Here is an 18306-nt window from a genome sequence, read left to right as displayed (position 1 = left end):
CAGTCCAGGGTGTGGCACCGCCTATCAACTTTCTTCTTCCTGGTCTGTTTCCCCTCCTAAAAATCACAGGGAGGATGGGGACAGGCTTTGGCTCTGACTCTCCATAATGTTGGGTCTCCCTGTCTTCTGTCCTACCATTCCCAATGGGCACCAGCCACCATGGCAAGCCACAATTTGTCTGTTTTATTAATTATGTGACATATATCAAAAGCTGCTCACAAATATTCTTGAGGATGTACTTTGAGAGCCCTTTCTTTTCCAACTTACCTCAGGCATAAAGTTACTCAGAAGTTGTTCTGATATCTCCAACAAGTTCTGTTCTAAGGCTTCTCTGTGTTTTTGACTGACTGTTAATCTGGAACTGAGCAATTTGCTTTCACATGTATAATTTGCCACATTTGTAAAAATGCCTATTTCATCGAAAGTTGTTTGCATGTAGAATGTTTCAATTCCTGAACGGCTGGCTTCTTCTGTGTCTTGTGCATGTTGTGTACTTAAAAAAAATAGATGACAAATATTATCTGTCACTGATATTTCATGACAGTATTTGAAGCCTTTAAAACCAAACACAGAATACTTAAAACTTTAATTGTATTTGATTTCCAAAATATTCTAATAGATGAGTTGAAACAAAAGACCTGAACCCTCTTTAATTTTTAGTTCTCTTTTCCTCAGCCTCATTTGTGACACTGAGTTTTATTTTGCTTTCATCTAATTTTTAAGTAGTTTCTATTGAATGCCGTTGCCCCACTTAATAATTTTTTTTCTGGAAACTGCTTAGATTTTTGTTACACACACACTTAGACACACACACACACACACACACACACACACGGAATGAAGACTTTGGGCTGAGAAAGGTTCTTCACCCTGGTATAGGGTCCATGCAACAGATTTGTAAATTCTGCCCATAAAACAGAATAATTTTTAAAAATGCAACCAACTCTTAAAGATAATACCTCCAAGTGATAGAAATACTTATGTTGATCTTTAAAACATACCATTCTGAAGCACTGTGAAAAAATTCCATTGCTGCTCTACTATTTTTCATAGTCAGACTTACAAGGATTTTTTGCAACTCTAATTTGGGAAAGTCACTGTAAAGAATCAAAAGCATGTTTTAGACTTGACACTCCCCAATACAGCATATCTGTTTATCTCTATGAGACCTCAAATAGAAACTTGATTAATTTTTTGAATACAGAATTTTGAACAGGTGCAATAAAGGATACAGAAAAAATATATCTCTGATATACTGGAACAAATAAATCTAAATTAATATTAAAAGAAATGAAAATGTTTAACTCTTGTTTAACTCTCTAACAACATATTCTACTGCCAGTTTTATTTAACTGGTAATCAAATCCATTCTGAGGGTTCAGGCAAATACAATGTGTTATCTACTTCTGAAACCAAGCTGGTCAAATAAAACCTAACAATATTAAAGTTTTATTTTCCTTTGATGTAAGACTAATTCTGTTTTAAGCCACTTTATTTCTCAAGCTGTTACCTGCGTAGGATGGGTGGCGGCTCTGTCCTGTGTTCCATTTCCTCTTCTAAGTGGCAGAACAGAAGCCACTTCATAATGGTTTCTTTTAATGTAGAAGCCGCACTTCCTTCCCAATCATTCTGTACTGCCTCAGTTTTCGAAATCTCTGGCACTTCCAAAGATGTCATCGCTAATGCCAAGCACTTTGCTGCAGAACTATAAGACATTATTTGCACTAGATTACCACCTGAATTTACAGCTCCAGTGCAGACCTACATTTTAAATTTACAAAAATAACAGTGCCTTTTTGCAGGGAGGTGGGACTGTAATAGGTCTGTTCTTATCTAAATCTGTTTTAAATATGACAAGTCTTGTGGCTGAGTCACATATGCCCCTCCACCAAAAAATCTTCAGACTTTTAACTGAAATATCCTCTCTCTCTCTCTCTCTCTCTCTCTCTGTGTGTGTGTGTGTGTGTGTGTGTAGGTTAACAGTTCTATCCCATACATGTGTACTTTAAAGTAATTCACACGAAGTTAAAGGAGCTTATTCCTAGGTAAAGTATATGTTTTCATTCTAAAATACATTAGTTAATCTATTATAAAACACCCCAAACAGAATTTGTAATAGATAAGAGCATTCTTATATTAGTTACAAAAATTAAATAGAAAAAGTGAAAGCACAGCAAAAGTTTGACAAATATAATTCTGGATATTAACTGGATTTGTACAAGTTGTAGTATATGACAGAGCACTTGAAACCCCCTTTGTTTGCCTTGCAGGGAAGAGTGTTGATTAGGGCAGTTATCCTTCTGCTGGCCACCATCTGTGTAGTGATACTAGGCATCACTACATCCTTGTGGAGTTCCCCATTCTGTCAATTCAAAGGGTGGGAATGGGAAGGGTTGAGTCAACATGTTTGCCATCAAGTGATGGCATTGGTCGCAATTGTTGTGGCAGGTCCAAGCTACCACAGTAACCTGCCTATGCATCTCACCTTGCTTCATAAAGTCCCACTAGTCTGTGGAGGGGGAAGTGTCAGAAATGTTTTAAGGAGCAATCCTACTAATCTTACTAATGCAGCAGAAACAGTTGGTGCTTACAAAAGGATCCACGTTACCTTGAAGGTTTGCATGCAGATAGTGAAAATATCTTCCAAATTTCTCTATCCATTGCTATTAAGCTTCCTTGAATCATGACTTGAAGTAATCCAAAGCATTCCACTTCAGTTTGCTGAAGACTTAGGCTACGAACGACCAGAGACCAAACTTTTGACCAGATTCGCTGCAGTTCTGAGTTCTGCACAGGTTTCAGATCTAACTGTTGGCTTTGACACCATGCAACCTCTTTAAGACAACGTAACACATAAGGCATCCGTTCTCTTCGACGCTGTTGAGACAGCAGCTGGTAAAGTATACTGAGCAAATGAGGACGTTCACAGTGAGGAAAGCTCATAGGGTACTTCGATATCAATCTGGTTGTAATCTGCAGCCTTGAGGGTAGAAAAACCAGAGAGATCTGAGAAAAAATGGAACTGGGAAAATTGAGGAGGGAAACAAGAATGAATATTTGTTTGTTTGTTTTTACCAGGGTATGACATAGAAGTCATTCTGTGAACTTTGCAGGTTGCTCCACACCACTTCCCAACCTGATTCAATTCTCCTGCGCTTGGATGGTACATCTCCACATTCTCTCTGTGTAGCAGCATACGACTGAGTTATCTCCAGGACTTTGGTGTCTTCAGTAAAGACCTTTGCGAACAATAAGTGCATACTATAACATAACATTTTACATTAAAATATGTATTAAGAAAGAATGATGTAAGGCTAAAGCACTGTAGCTCCCAGCTCAAAATGGTGGACCAAACAGAAAAGGCCCTCTAGATGGGGATACAGTAACTGCACCGAAGCCTCCCAAGCCCATCTTAGATTGTCAATGTGGTACCCAAGTACACATCTGTGCATGTGCACTGGGAAGTAGGGGAAAAACATGGTACTTTTAGGTCATACTGGAGTGTCTCCGTGCTGTACTCCAATAGGAAAGGATTTACTCCTTTTTACAAGAAACAGTTTCTGAAAGCAAAACAATTTACCTGATGACAAATGTCAGCCATTAACTCAACCAGGCTTTCCTTCACAGCAATACTGCGCGACCCTGCAGAATACTTTCCTCTGCTGCCTATGAGGTTTATCTCGTTCACTAATAGTTCATACAGGTTGTATACAATTCTTTGCCATTTTGTCGGGTCGCATACTCCTGTTTGCACAAGAACAGGACAAATTTAGCTCTGCGTAACTTATAATATGTGAACCAACCCCCAAACAATCTGTTCAAATATTTTAAAAGTTCACCAGCTATTAAGAATACCTGATATAACAATGCAAAAAAGTAACAGTTAAATCAAACAAGTATTTGAATAGACACTACGAAAAACAATGATAGTATACTAGCCAATTTAAAAATATCTGAATACTTTCCACACAAGAATGCAGAAGTTTAGGCACCCTCCAACAGTGCAAACTGTTCCTGTAATATCTCTTCACAATTGGGCATGAAGTAACTTATGCATACCTTTTTCTTTGGCTTTCGCTCCATTTGGGTGATGAACACGAACCTGCAGCTGAATAAACTGAATGATCTGCTCCTTCAGGAAATCTTTCGGCTTATACTGATCCCATATATAGAGCACAGTTGGCAGAATTTCCTCTCCTAGCTTACAAACCCGCATACGGTAGTTGACTGCAAATACACTCAAATATACATTAATGGCTGCAAAAATATGATCGAGGCCTGCGAGGTTTCTTTCTTGCCTGCAACAGAAAAAAGTCATGTTTTGTTATAGTAACTAATTTAATGAGCATGCAAATACTAACCTCTACTGGGTATAGAGACCCAAGCTATGCTATGCTATGCTATTTTATTTTAATTCTGCCTTTTCTCCAAAGTACTCAAGGTACGCAAACCATCAGGAGGAGAAAAAATGTAGTTCAGTTCCAGTGAGAGAGAGAAGAAAACTGTACCAGAAAGGCTTGGGAAGAGAGGACAGTTATGGGATCCTGTAACTGATGGTTGACAGTTTTTGGTAATGCATGGCAGTGATAAAGGTAACTATTGTCATACACAAGGAAGAACCTAGAAAGTTAACCATATTGAGCTGACCAGAAGAGCAATAATTTCTGCTGCAGCCAAGCCTTGCAGAAAGGATTATACAAAGATTGGAAAATATGGTGGCAGCTGGCTTACAGAGAAGTTTTTTTCTAAACCTTTTTATTATAAGAAGGAGTTCTCAAAACTAAAAAAATACAGATTTTGGAAGAAAGATATAATTTCTGCTCTTGTGCTGCTTTTCCCAAGAAATGACAAATGTTTTTGAAGCAAGGAAAGTGCAATGCTTTAATTTTAAAATTGGCTCCAAATACCGTACTTGAAAGTAATTCAAAGATTTGAAAGCAAGATGTAGAAAAGATTTAGATTAGTTCAATGAGACTGAAAAGCAAATGAACTTAGAATACATTAGAATAGTGGAGGTTTAAGTTTAGAAGAGTAACCATGTTAAACTCAAAACTGATTCACCAAAAGAAAAGGACATTTACCTTGCAAGCTGCATAGCTTTAGAGAAGAAGCTTAAAATAGTAGAATTTAACCCATCAGTTTGGAGGCACAGTCCTCTGGTCAATGTATAAATTATTCTAGCCACCAGTACTTTGTTAATATCTCTACAAGGTTTGAGAAACAATTTGAAGTACAGGTTTTGGAGATCTAGGAGAAGAAAATCAAATTCATATTACTTAACTAAGTCACAAAAACATGTGTGTGTTTACTAAATATTTCCAGTCCTTTCCACTGATCATTCCTACGTTAAGAATAGTTGCAAAGCAAACAGGTAGCTCCCCAGTGGGTTCATTTATGTTAAGATGTCACACATTTGAAAAAGGTGTTTCTCATTATCCCAGCCTTATACAGCGGAACTCAGTTTTCAAACATAATCCATTCCGGAAGACCATTCGACTTCTGAAACATTCGAAAACCAAAAACTGAAAGCGGAAGCCTCAATTCAATAAGGAAACTCAAAACGGAAGCAGTGTTGGACGCTCAGGTTCCAAAACACATTTAAAACCCGGAGCATTTATTTCCGGGTTTTCGGCATTAGGGAGCTGATTAAGAACTGAGATTTGACTGTATTTAAAAACTTGCCTGCTATCACATCCAACAAGGAATTGTATGCAGGCAAGTGTGCTGCCTGGTGGAGAAAGGATGGAGCACCAGCTCAGTATAGAATTGGGCAGGCTACCAGACAATGGTAGCACTCAGTATAGAAATACAGCACGTTGCTGCAAGAGAATGGAGTTCTTAACCCCTCCTCTACTAGTCCCTAGAAGGCTAGTAACAAATTTGCAGGTATATGTAGGAAGACATTTTAGCTGAGAGTAACAGCTCTTCCACTTTGTCTCAATTTTATGCAGCAAACACAAATGCTGTATACATGCAGGTATTTTCTTCAACAGATACGTAAATTGTGGAAGCCACAATGAGCATGGTTTTGCTACAGAGCAAAACCAGTTAGGCCAGCTTTCCCAGGTTGATAGGTTTTTAAAGATGTGTGTATTGTTCTACTGTTGTAAACCGCTTTACTTTTGTAAACCACTTTGAGGTTTTTCACAATCAAGCAGTGTACAGTCGTACCTCAAGTTGCATAACCTCCAGGTTACGGAATCTTCAGGTTACGGACACCCAGAAGTGGGTTTGCCCTGCGCGCGTGTGCAGAAACACTCTGTGGTGCCATGCATGTGTGCAGAAGCAATTCTCCAGTTACAGAATTTTCAGGATACAGCTGGGCCTCCGGAACAGATCCCGTTCGTAACTGGAGGTACCACTGTATACATTTTATGAAATAAGTAAATAAATAAATGATGTCCACGCTTTTACATGTTTCTGGCAGGAAATATCAACATGTATGAAGCAACTGTATTTAAAATGTGTCTGAGCTACTCTCAATTGCCACTGCAGAAAAATTCAAGAGAGGGCTGCATCCATGTAAGCAATTTAGTTAAATACAGTGAATTCAGAAAATGAAGTCCAACCACAGCCACATTTCATGAAAAGTGGTTATAGACAGTGAATAATCAACGATGCAGTTCAGGCACATAAATGTCAATACAGATAGAAACTGTGGGAAGCAGGGTATTCTATACTCATGCAGCCCCCCACAAAAGAGCTTCCTTATTCTTTTTAAACTAAGAAGGGAACTCTGCACAAGCATACCTTTGTACAAACTGGCCTCATGATTACCCAGATCAACAATAAAATATTGTTGACGTGATGAAATTGTTTGGTTTGTAATTTCAATATGAGTATGTAATTTGCGAAAATCCCTATAAAATTAATGAAGTCAATATTAAATAAATCAAGCAAAGCAAGGATATTAGAAAAGCCAAAATCTGATATTCAATGACAGAGGAAGAAAAACCAAGCATAGAAAAACATAGTTATTCTATGGTTCGTTATGGGAACTTCGATTATTGGAGCTATATAGCACACAACTTCAAAGGAAATAAGTTCTGCTATATAAAATGTCTCTTGACGTCACTTCCAAGCAGTTCATGGGATTTCAGCATAGGAATAATATCTACAAACCTGACCACTGTTGTGAAGGGATAGCACACCAGTATGTCCTCACTGTAAGAATATCCTTTAACAATATGCTGCTACAATCAGTTCCATAAATGGCACAACTTGATGGATCATTTACTGTGTCCATGACAAAAATCAGAAGCTCTTGGCATTTTAACCTGGGTGCTCCTGTGCAAAAGCAGAATATAAAAGTGAGTTTTTAACTTTTATGAGTGATCTCAAACCAGGTCAAATTCAGGGAAAAGCTGTTGAAATACAACCAAAAATTGTAACATTTCTTAGAAAACAAGTTACCTGATACGTGGTAGTGTTAATGAAATGAACTGTAATATTTTTTTTTGAAAATATATCTTAATTATGTCTGTACTGAGTCACTCACTTTTATTGGCACATCTGATGAAATATTTAACCAAACAGCTGATCTCTTGCATCTTTTTATGTCGTGTTGCTTGGGTTGATGCAGACACATTTGGTTTTGCTAATCTTGCACTTTCAGTTTCCTTCTTAATGTACTTCTGAAGAAAACTTAAAAGGCAAAAAATAAACACTATTTATAGGCACATGATCTAATTAAAATAAACAAAATGCTCAGCAGCAACAACAATTTATTCTTTTAAATAGTGAAGTTTCAGTTCAAGCTCTTCTATGATATTCTACTAGATCCTTCTGCTCCACAGGGATATTAAAAAACATATGCTATGCAATGTGTGACTTGTTTACCTTGAGAAAATACAGGCTGTCTCTGGACAATCAGGGCAAACTACACATGATCACAGTCACAACATTTCTCAGGCTGGAAAAGCACAGCACAACCCTGCGGCTGCTGTGCTCACTACTCTGACAAGCGGGAGGGAAAGGAAAAAATAAACACTAGGTGCGCTGATGAGATATATAATAGCCATAAGGAAGAGGTACAATAGCTGGATGAACTGATACAGAGGGTGGCCAAGCAACCTCTGAACATTCACTTTATTGGCTAAAATAATGATATATTGCTTCCTTTCTAGTAATCAAACCACAACAAATAATGTAGCATAGCAGTAAAGAGACTGATACATGAACCAGATGTCCTATGTTCAATTTATGGGTTCCTGAACTGTTTCAGATATTTGATGTCCTCCTTTTCAACTTAAATTTCTAGAGTGATTTCTAACACAAAATGAAGTAATAATTAATCACAGTTATAGCAAAACAGCAATCAGATAAAATGTGAGATAAAAAAGAGATCTAAAAGAAACGGAAAATAAAATAATAATAATAATAATAATAATACCCCGCCCATCTGGCTGTTTCCCCAGAGCAGCTTCCAACAAAATATAAAAAATAAAACATCAAACATTAAAAACTTCACTAAAAAGGGCTGCCTTCAGATGTCTTCTAAAAGGCAGATAGTTGTTTATTTCCTTGACATCTGATGGGAGGGCGTTCCACAGGGCAGGCGCCACTACCGAGAAGGCCCTCTGCCTCTTTCCCTGTAACCTTGCTTCTCACATGTGATGGAACCACCAAAAGGTCCTCAGAGCTGGACCTCAGGCTGAATGATGGGGGTGGAGACGCTCCTTGAAAGGTTTTCTCCTGGTGCCAAAAAGACAACAGACTCCCTAGATGGCCTTAGCTCTTACCCAGAACCCCTCTCCCAAATTTACAATTTGGGGGCAAGTACAGACTTTGCTGTGTTTTTGTAAGAATTACTGAGATGTTTGTTGAACGCTTGATATTCAACAAAGTTTAACACACATCAAAATATTGTACCTGAATACAGTATCCCAGTTCATCTGTTTGCCATTTTTGGAATCAGAATTTCGATCCAGCTGTTGAATTGTTTCAGAATCCCCGATGAGACGCTTGAACTTCTCAATTTCCTTCTAAAAAAGTAATCCAGAATAAAGAATAACACTATCATGTTATTGTACTGTTGCATATTAGAAGTGCAGGAATGGTGGTTTACAGTGGTGCCCCGCAAGACGAATGCCTCGCAAGACGGAAAACCCGCTAGACAAAAGGGTTTTTCGTTTTGGAGGTGCTTCGCAAAACGAATTTCCTTTTTATATATATATATAAATTTTTATTGAGAGTTTTTTTTTTTAAATACAATAGAAAGAAAAAAACAGCATATGCAAATAACCAACAGAAAAGAAGAACAAACATAATATTTGGCATCGTGTAATAACCAACTTTTCTTTTGGACTTCCTCACATCCCCCGCTCCTGCATTCCATATTAATAAAACTTTAGCCAGCAACTTGTCACCTTGTTTCCATTCTTATTATACACATTTTCAATAGTTTGTCCCTAACTTTGAATATTTTATCTAAATCTTAAATACCTAATTTTAACATAGTATTTATTCAAAATTTATTATTCTCATAGAATTCACTCATTCTCATAATCTTTTCAACTAACTTTATGGTGCCCTGTTGTTTTCGAATCTCTCATCCTTCTTAACATTCATATAGTTTACAGTGTCTTTGTAAATAGTCCTTAAATTTCTTCCAATCCTCCTCCGCTGCTTCTTCTCCCAGGTCTCGGATTCTGCCAGTCATTTCTGCCAGCTCCGTGTAGTCCATCAGTTGCATCTGCCATTCTTCCAGCGTGGGCAAATCTTGGATTTTCCAATATTTAGCTACAAGTATCCTTGCTGCTGTTGTTGGATACATAAAAAATGTTCGATCATTCTTTAACACCCTCTGGCCAACAATGCCCAAAAGGAAGGCCTCTGGTTTCTTAGGAAAGGTATACTTAAATACCTTTTTCAACTCATTATATATCATTTCCCCGAAGACCTTAACCCTAGGGCAAGTCCACCAGAGGTGAAAGAACGTTCCTTCAGTTTCCTTACATTTCCAACACTTATTGTCTGACAGGTGATATATTTTTGCTAGCTTGACTGGGGTCATGTACCACCTGTATATCATTTTCATAATGTTTTCTTTCAAGGCATTACATGCCGTAAACTTCATACCGGTGGTCCATAACTTTTCCCAGTCAGCAAACATGATGTTATAGCCAATGTCCTGTGCCCACTTTATCATAGCTGATTTAACCGTTTCATCCTGTGTATTCCACCTCAGCAACAAGTTATACATTCTTGAAAGTACCTTAGTCTTAGGTTCTAACAGTTCTGTTTCCAGTTTCGATTTTTCCACCTGGAATCCTAACTTTTTATCCAATTTAAAAGCCTCTTTAATCTGAGCATAATGTAACCAATCTCACACTTTATCTTTTAGTTTCTCCATACTCTGCAATCTCCAATTGTCTCCATCTCTTTCTAATATTTCCCAGTACTTCGGCCATTTGACCTCCATATTGGGTCTTTTCACAGCTTTAGCTTCCATAGGTGAAAGCCACCTTGGGGTCTTGTTTTCTAATAAGTCTTTATATTTTGTCCAGACATTAAACACTGCTTTCCTTACAATATGGTTCTTAAAATTCTTGTGAATCTTAACCTTGTCATACCACAAATATGCATGCCATCCAAAAGCATTACTAAATCCTTCCAAATCTAAAACATCAGTGTTTTCAAGAAGCAGCCAATCTTTCAGCCAGCAAAAAAGCTGCTGATTCATAGTACAACCTTAAGTCTGGCAGGGCAAACCCCCCTCTTTCTTTAGCATCAGTTAATATTTTAAACTTAATTCTGGGCTTTTTGCCCTGCCAGACAAATTTAGAGATATCTCTTTGCCACCTCCCGAAACACTCCATTTTATCCACAATCTGTAAAGTCTGAAATAGAAACAGCATCCTTGGCAATACATTCATTTTTATAGCAGCAATTCGGCCCAACAAGGAAAGTTTCAGTCTTGACCAACTTTCTAAATCTCTCTTAATTTCTGACCAGCACTTTTCATGATTGTCCTTAAATAGATTCAAATTTTTTGCTGTTATGTTCACCCCTAGATATTTTACTTTTTTAACCACGTTTAACTCTGTCTCTTTCTGAAACCTTTCTGACTCTGAAGCTGTCAAATTTTTTTCCAATACCTTAGTTTTTTGATTGTTTAGTTTAAAACCCGCCACCCGACCAAAGTCTTGAATCAATTGTAATGCCCTTTTCGTGCTAGATTCTGGCTCCTGTAGAGTCAAAACTAGGTCATCTGCAAAAGCCTTGAGTTTGTACTGTTTTGCTCCGACCCGCAAAACGAATTTCCTATGGGCTTGCTTCGCAAGACGAAAATGTCTTGCGAGTTCCTGCGGGTTCCCCCCCCTTTTTCTAAGCCGCTTATCAGCTGATCCACTAAGCAGCTTATCAGCTGATCCGCTAAGCCGCTTATCAGCTGATCCGCTAAGCCGCTAGACCGCTTATCAGCTGATCCGCTAGACCGCTTATCAGCTGATCCGCTAAGCCGCTTATCAGCTGATCCCCTAAGCCGCTTATCAGCTGATCTGCTAAGCCGCTTATCAGCTGATCCGCTAAGCCGCTAATCAGCTGATCCGCTAAGCCCCTAAGCCGCTAATAGCGCTAATCCGCTAATGGGCTTGCTTCACAAGACGAAAAAACTGCAAGACGAAGAGACTCGTGGAACGGATTCTTTTCGTCTTGCGAGGCACCACTGTGTTATTACCTTTCGGTCTGTGGCCTTGTCACTTTCAAGATGGCGGCAGCAAGCCAACAGGTCTTGGAGTGCAAAATTCATGGCTCAGCTAAGTTGTAGATGCACTCACAGCATGAACCTGAAAAGGGAAATAACAATAGGTTTTTCAATAGAGCCGGTGTGGCACAATGGTTAGTGTTTGGCTCTGGAGACCAGGGTTCAAATCCCTACTCAGACATGAAGCTCACTGGGCGTACAGTCACCATCTCTTAGCCCAACTTACCTCACAGGGTTGTTATAATTTAGTGTGGCAGCACCTACTCTCTGGAACTTCCTGCGTATTGACATCAGGCAGGAGCCTTGACTACCCTTTTTGACACCTGCTTAAAACATTGTTTAGGCAAGCCAATGCAGGCATGTATAAATTACATGTTTTTTACTTCTTTTTAGCTACTGCTGGTTTTAATCATTGTCTGACTATTTCTAAATACAGTACCTGTTTTTAACTAATACTGTACTGTAGTAACTTTTAACTGTACTGTAATTTGAATGTTTTGTTTTATATTTTTGTAAACCATTTAGAGGTTTTCTTACAATTGAAAATAGTGAAGCGGCTTCCAGATCAGCCCCACTGCTGTAAATGTATTACATTTGTTCAATAAGATTATCATATGCCTCAATTTTATTGCATAGTAGTCTGCTGAACTTGGTTAGACAGCATCTAATCAATCGAATACTAATAGAACAACCTGAAATTGCTGACTCATTTCATGTCAAGGTTCTCCTTCAGGATAAGTTTGATACTTTTACACTGGCTGTAGCAAAATTTCTCTGAGGCAGTAAACATTATTGGAGGGGGCAATAATGAGCATGCCTAAGGCAACGTGTGTGTATAAGCTTGCCTGCAAGCCACATCCTGTGTATCAGCTCTGCTTTTATCTTCAGATGGGTGTGTTAGTCAGCATTTAGGAAAATGGAACTAGGCACATCCTTTCTTTAAATATTTTAAAATATGTTCCATAAATGAATTATGAATTCCCAGTTAAGAATTTACAACTAAGCTTTGAATTCCCAGTTAAAGTCCAAACATTTGAGGCAGTTATGTATCACTTAGGCTTTTTCTGATGCGTGGTTCAGGTATGTTGATGCAATAACCTGATCTATTGATTTATAGGTTGCCAATGTGGCACCCTGTTGTCTTTGTCCATGGAGTTTTCTTGGCAGGGATACTGGAGTGGCTTGCCGGTTCCTGCTCCAGCCCTGAGTGCTCACTGGAAGGACAGATCACTGGAAGGACAGATCCTGAAGCTGAGGCTCCAATACTTTGGCCACCTCATGAGAAGAGAAGACTCCCTGGAAAAGACCCTGATGCTGGGAAAGATTGAGGGCACAAGGAGAAGGGGGCGACAGAGGACGAGATTGTTGGATAGTGTTCTCGAAGCTACCAGCATGAGATTGACCAAACTGTGGGAGGCAGTGGAAGACAGGAGTGCTTGGCAGGAGTGCCGTGTGCACGGGGTCACGAAGAGTCGGACACGACTAAACAACTTAACAACAACAACGTGGCACCCGCAGAGGTCTTCTCTGAAACATGCTGGCTGCCATTCCCCTAGCTCCTCCCCTGGATAAGAATTGAAGGGGGGGGGGTTTACAGCAAGGAAGGGGACCACTAACTTGGAGGGGAAAATGAAAACACTTTTCCAATCCTCATTGCTTTTAGAAAGGGGTGGGGGAGAAGAGCAAGTCTGCTGTTGCAGTGCATGCACGGTACCCACGGCAGCTTCTCTACAGGCCCAAAGGTTAAAAAAAAGAAGTCTGGCAACCCCTGATTTATGATGCATTCCGCATTTGTTTTAATCAACGCGATTTCACTGTTGATCTGATGTTATTCGCCACTACTTTGGTGAGTAACCAAGTAATCTTAAAGTACATAGTAATGAATGTTATTCATTTTAAAGTAGTAAATGAATAACATACATTACTACTTTAAAAGTTACTTTGCTACTCACCAAAGTAGTGGTGAATAACATCAGACCAACAATGTTATTCATTACTACTTTAAAATGTTATTGACAGAACACTAAATTTTGCAGCTAAACAAATTCAAGTTCAGCCGTTCCCTTCCGACGCTTACCATTTTGCGCTGAAGGGCAAGGACGCCGCACAAGCGACACTCTAGAAGGGGGCAGCTGAGGGGATCAGGGCAGCGGCCCGCGTGGCAGAGCCCCCTGTTCACACAGCGACCCCGCCCCAAACCCCCACTTACACGACGACTTCGCACCCCCGCGGCAGCTGGCACGTCCAAGGCCGCCGTGACGAGACCGAGGCGGGTCGTGAGGGAGGGAGGACACCGGCCACCCCGGTCCCGCCTCAGAGGCCACGCGGGCAAGACGGCGGCATTCTTGCCAAAGGGGTGGGAAAGAGAGGAAGCGGCCGGAGGAGAACGAACGGAGACAACGAGAGCGGGGCGAGGGAAAACGAAACCGAAAAGATGAATGGGGGCGGGGGGGGGGCGAAGAGGCGGAGCGGCGAGGCTCGCGCCAGGAACGAGCGGTGGGCGGGGCCTGAAGGGACCCACAGCGCGGGCTTCTCGCTTCTCGCGCGCGCAGCCGCCCTCGCGCTCCGACGAACGCGGGGAGGCGTGGCTGCTCCACGCTCATCACCAATCGACGTGGTGCTTTCCATCCCACTCGCGTTCTAATCCCGCCCCTCCTAACTCCTACTCCTACTCCCGCCGCCGCCGCCGGAAGCGGAAAATCTCCTGTTTTCGCTCCTGCTGCCGGAAGCCAGTGGGCGGGACGGAGGCTGACGGCTGCTGATGCTGTTGTGGAGAGGTTTTGGGCGCGGAGAGAAAGGGGAGCGCGGATAACCGCCTTTTCTGGGAGTTGCTGCCGCCGCTGCCCCGCTGGGGCGGGAAGGGTGCGGACCCCTCGCCGTCCCTCCCTCAGCCCCCCTCACCATGTTACTGCCGTCCGACGTGGCCCGCCTGGTGCTAGGTAAGCGCGAGCGAAGGGTTCCTCTCCTGAGGGGGCTTCCGGGGAAAACGGGCCCCTCTTTTTGCTCCGGCCCCGCGGTGTGTGTCTGTGTGTGCTTCTGGGGGCCTCCGAGAAGGGCAGGCCAAGGGCGCCCCTCGCATCTCCCATCGTTTCCAAAGCAGAAGAGGGAGGGACACGCCCGCGACGCCCCAACTCCCAATTCATCGCCCCCGCCGCCACACTGTTGTGTTATGTTGTGAAAAGCTTTGCTCCCTCTCCTGCACATATTGCTGTTCTTTATTTACTATTCCATAGCCTGCCCTAAAAGCAGAAATATTGTCGATCGTTATATTTGTACTTCACCCTAGCCGTCCTCCACGGATCTAAAAGCTAAAGCGCGGTTAATTTTGTTTATTGCTTTACTCCACCGTAGCCCGTCTTCTTCCGCTACGGTCACGGGCTAACGCGTTGTTTATTACTTATTTGTTACATATATATATGATGCTCTCCCAGCCGCCCACCTTTTATTCCCCCTTTCTTTTCTTGCTAACATGGCTCCCGAAATGGCTTAGAATCACAAGATGGCTGTGTGTGTGTTGTGGGGAGAGAAGGAAGAAGGGTGATTTTTGTAGCTTGCTATTTTGGCTTTTCCTACTTGGTGGTTCTTTGGTTAAGGATATATTAGGTAGTGGCCTATTCTATCCATGTTATAAAAATATAGCAGTAGCTGTCATAAGTGAAATGTCAGTCTGTGCACGGCATTATGAGGCTAGGGCTTGCTGATCAGAAGGTCGGCAGTTCGAATCCCTGCAATGGGGTGAGCTCCCGCTGTTCCATCCTAGTTCCTGCCCACCTAGCAGTCGAAAGCACATCAAGTACAAGTAGATAAATAGGTACTGCTCCGGCAGGAAGGTAAACAGCATTTCCATACACTGCTCTAGTTTGCCAGAAGCAACTTAGTCATTCTGGCCACATAACCCGGAAGCTGTCTGCGGACAAACACTGGCCCCCTTGGCCTATAGAGCAAGATGAGTGCCGCAACCCTAGAGTCATCCGTGACTGGACCTAATGGTCAGGGGTACCTTTATCTTTATGCTTATATATACATGTACAAGGGCTGCCCCCATCCTAACTGGACTACAATCTTATGCATGGTTAGCTGGAAATACTCAACTGAATAAGATACAAATGCTCCACCAAATAAGGTGGAACTTACGGTACTTCCTAGCAAGCATGAGTAGAATTGCAGTGGCACCCTGGATTTAATGTCTAGTTCCCGGAGAAGGGAGTTGAATCATTGAATTGGAAAGTTGAAAGAAATGCTGAGGATCAACAAGTCAAATTGGTGCAATGCAGGAATCTCATCTAAAGCTTCCATGACAGATGGCCATCCAACCTCTGCTTAAAAACCTCCAAGGAAAGCAGGCCCACCATCTTCCAAGAGAGTTCGTTCCAGTTTTGAACAGCTCTAACCACCAGAAAGTTCTTCCTGATGCTTAATTGGAATCCTCTTCCTCTCAGGAACTGGCAGTGATGCTTTGGGTTCAGAAGGCAAATGAGCAGTGTTGCCCTATGTGTGCCACCCCACCAACTGCTGTTGCTCATAAGGAGGGCAGGAAACTATTTTATTTGCATAAATTCAATTTGTAGCGAGCAAGAGAGGAACTGCTATTAGTAGTTTTTACAAGCAAGAAAATATAACCAGCTGCTATGAACTTTGTTGTCAGTTAAATTCTTGTTTATATTCCCATTAAATTTAAATTTAATTATTAAAAATAGACAAAGCTATTTACATAATTGTTTAATAGCAGATGGTTTTGTTTTCTTTAATCGTACCTTACAGAGTGATTATCTGAAGTCCACATGAAGAGAAAAACACAGGAAAAAGTCACAATTGCTCTCAGTAAGGGAGCACTTGCTCACATCTTGCTATAGATTTCACATCACCCCAAAGAAGAGTTCTGGTTTTGTCAAATCCTAAATCTTTAATGCATTGCATTGTAATTAGGGTTCCCCACTACAAACCAAGCTTTGATGCAGACTGGGATCAATCTTCTCCTTGTCCACCCACCTGGGTTTGCTTGAGTGAAATCATGCTTTGCTACCCACGAGTTGCATGTGTCCCATCTTCAACATCACCAGACACCTACACGTACTTTAATAAGGTGCATAATGGGCTGGCATCACATGGTTGCTTTCCACATTGTAAGTTGAATATTAGTTCAAGCCACATGTGTTTAAATGTATCCTTTTATGTGTATACATTCAAATGTTATGTTTGTGTGTGGCTGCCAAGTGGATCAGACATGTAAAGTGAAGCTGCACATATTTGTTCCCACCACACCGTGCATAAACAGAACAACAGGAAAAGCAATGTCCACGCTGTTTCTTTGTTACATGGGTCATGTTTCCAGTTTGGTAATAAAGGCACAAATAACAATATACAAATATATATTAGCAATCTTATCATGGGTTGCATCCTCGTTCATACCATGTTTATGTGAATCTATTGCGCACCTCAATTTTCGAAACCTTGAAACCAAAAAAGGATTTGCTGGCACCATCAAATCTAATGTGCAAATCTAATTTCCGTGAAGTGATTTGGCCAAAAAACGTGCACATTACATTCAAGTAAATATGGTATTTTATAACTCTGAACTTTAAATCACTGAATTTCTGAAAATATTTCTTGGCTTTCTTCAGAAAGTGTTTCTAGCTGTTGTTGTTGCTGGTTTTGAAATGGTATCGTAATACGGCAATCCTAAATTTATCTGCTCAGAAGGAAGTCCCACTGTATTCAATGAGATTTTCTCGCAAGTAAGTGTGTGCAGGATTGCCTTGTAAAAGAACATTCCATATAAACCAGGCTAGACTCCTTTTCACAGTGGAATGATCATTTTTAAAACTCATGATAAATATATGAGTTTAAGTATAATATCATTGGCTTTAACTTCTTTCCTTGTTCATATTGGCACAAAGGGTCAGAAAATATTTTGTCTGTTACAGGTTATTTACAACAAGAAAAGCTTTTAGCCACATGTCGGGCATTTATTCTAGAAAGCTCAGATTTAAAAGAATACGCAGAGCACTGTACTGGGGAAGGCTTTGTTCCAGCTTGTTTACTGGTGAGTACATATTTGTGAGAAAGGTGGCTGTAAGTTTTGATCAGCCCCTGAGCTTTCTACTTGCCAAGATAGTTCTGCATAATGAATATTTCAACTTAAGGTTGATTCAGGTAATAAATGTTAGGAGCTCAGCCTACACTCGAGTAGGACCCTGGTAGAGACACACGCCTGACTGGCATGTTCCCTCCCTCCTGGTCGATCGTTTGGGAGCTTCAAAAGCTTTCTTCTGCCCCAACATCACAGCGACCGATGCCAACAGACACCGGGACCCTTAGGAATCTGCAGAGTCTGCGCAGTTCACGTGACAGACCTCAGCAACTCAGCATTTTGGCTAATCTATTTACATATAAACACACACAGAGCACTGCAACATGGCTCCCTCTCTCTCTAGCATCAGAAAGCAAAGAGAAAGAACAAAGGGGAACAGTCGCACTTCACGGAACACAGTAACACAAACATCCTGTTTCCGTCGCTTCCCACTCTGTGGAGTCAAAACATATACCGTCATGTGAAAGACAACAATCCCATGACTGCAAATCATTTATCTAACAATAAA

General features: G+C 40.9%; 2 protein-coding genes across 9 annotated transcripts in view; one reads left to right on the top strand and one right to left on the bottom strand.

The window, feature by feature from the left end:
• The window catches only part of ATM (ATM serine/threonine kinase), a 59042-nt gene extending 44787 nt beyond the window's left edge, over window positions 1–14255 (bottom strand). For 2 of the 4 annotated variants that reach the window (XM_079973237.1, XM_079973238.1), the window contains exons 1-13: window positions 13917–14213; window positions 11681–11789; window positions 8872–8984; window positions 7499–7644; window positions 7123–7287; window positions 5082–5247; window positions 4060–4298; window positions 3581–3744; window positions 3076–3239; window positions 2609–2980; window positions 1511–1705; window positions 1002–1097; window positions 268–493 (exon numbers count right to left, since the gene is read on the bottom strand). In XM_079973237.1, coding sequence (XP_079829363.1) covers window positions 268–493; window positions 1002–1097; window positions 1511–1705; window positions 2609–2980; window positions 3076–3239; window positions 3581–3744; window positions 4060–4298; window positions 5082–5247; window positions 7123–7287; window positions 7499–7644; window positions 8872–8984; window positions 11681–11752 — 2118 coding nt within the window. In that variant the 5' untranslated portion in view covers window positions 11753–11789; window positions 13917–14213. Of the gene's footprint in view, window positions 1–267; window positions 494–1001; window positions 1098–1510; window positions 1706–2608; window positions 2981–3075; window positions 3240–3580; window positions 3745–4059; window positions 4299–5081; window positions 5248–7122; window positions 7288–7498; window positions 7645–8871; window positions 8985–11680; window positions 11790–13916 lie in introns of all 4 variants that reach the window. The other 2 variants (XR_013838244.1, XR_013838245.1) reach the window with 2 other exon arrangements.
• Window positions 14256–14437: 182 nt separating this feature from the next.
• The window catches only part of NPAT (nuclear protein, coactivator of histone transcription), a 29181-nt gene continuing 25312 nt past the window's right edge, over window positions 14438–18306 (top strand). For all 5 annotated transcript variants that reach the window (XM_079973326.1, XM_079973323.1, XM_079973325.1 and 2 more), the window contains exons 1-2: window positions 14438–14646; window positions 17632–17750. In XM_079973326.1, the coding sequence (XP_079829452.1) occupies window positions 14610–14646; window positions 17632–17750 (156 nt within the window). In that variant the 5' untranslated portion in view covers window positions 14438–14609. The remainder of the gene's footprint in view (window positions 14647–17631; window positions 17751–18306) is intronic.

This window comes from Podarcis cretensis, assembly GCF_951804945.1.
Source record: "Podarcis cretensis genome assembly, chromosome: 4".
NCBI classification, from domain to species: domain Eukaryota; kingdom Metazoa; phylum Chordata; class Lepidosauria; order Squamata; family Lacertidae; genus Podarcis; species Podarcis cretensis.
Note: the sequence above shows the minus strand (reverse complement) of the source record. Positions and strands in the feature narration are given on the sequence as shown.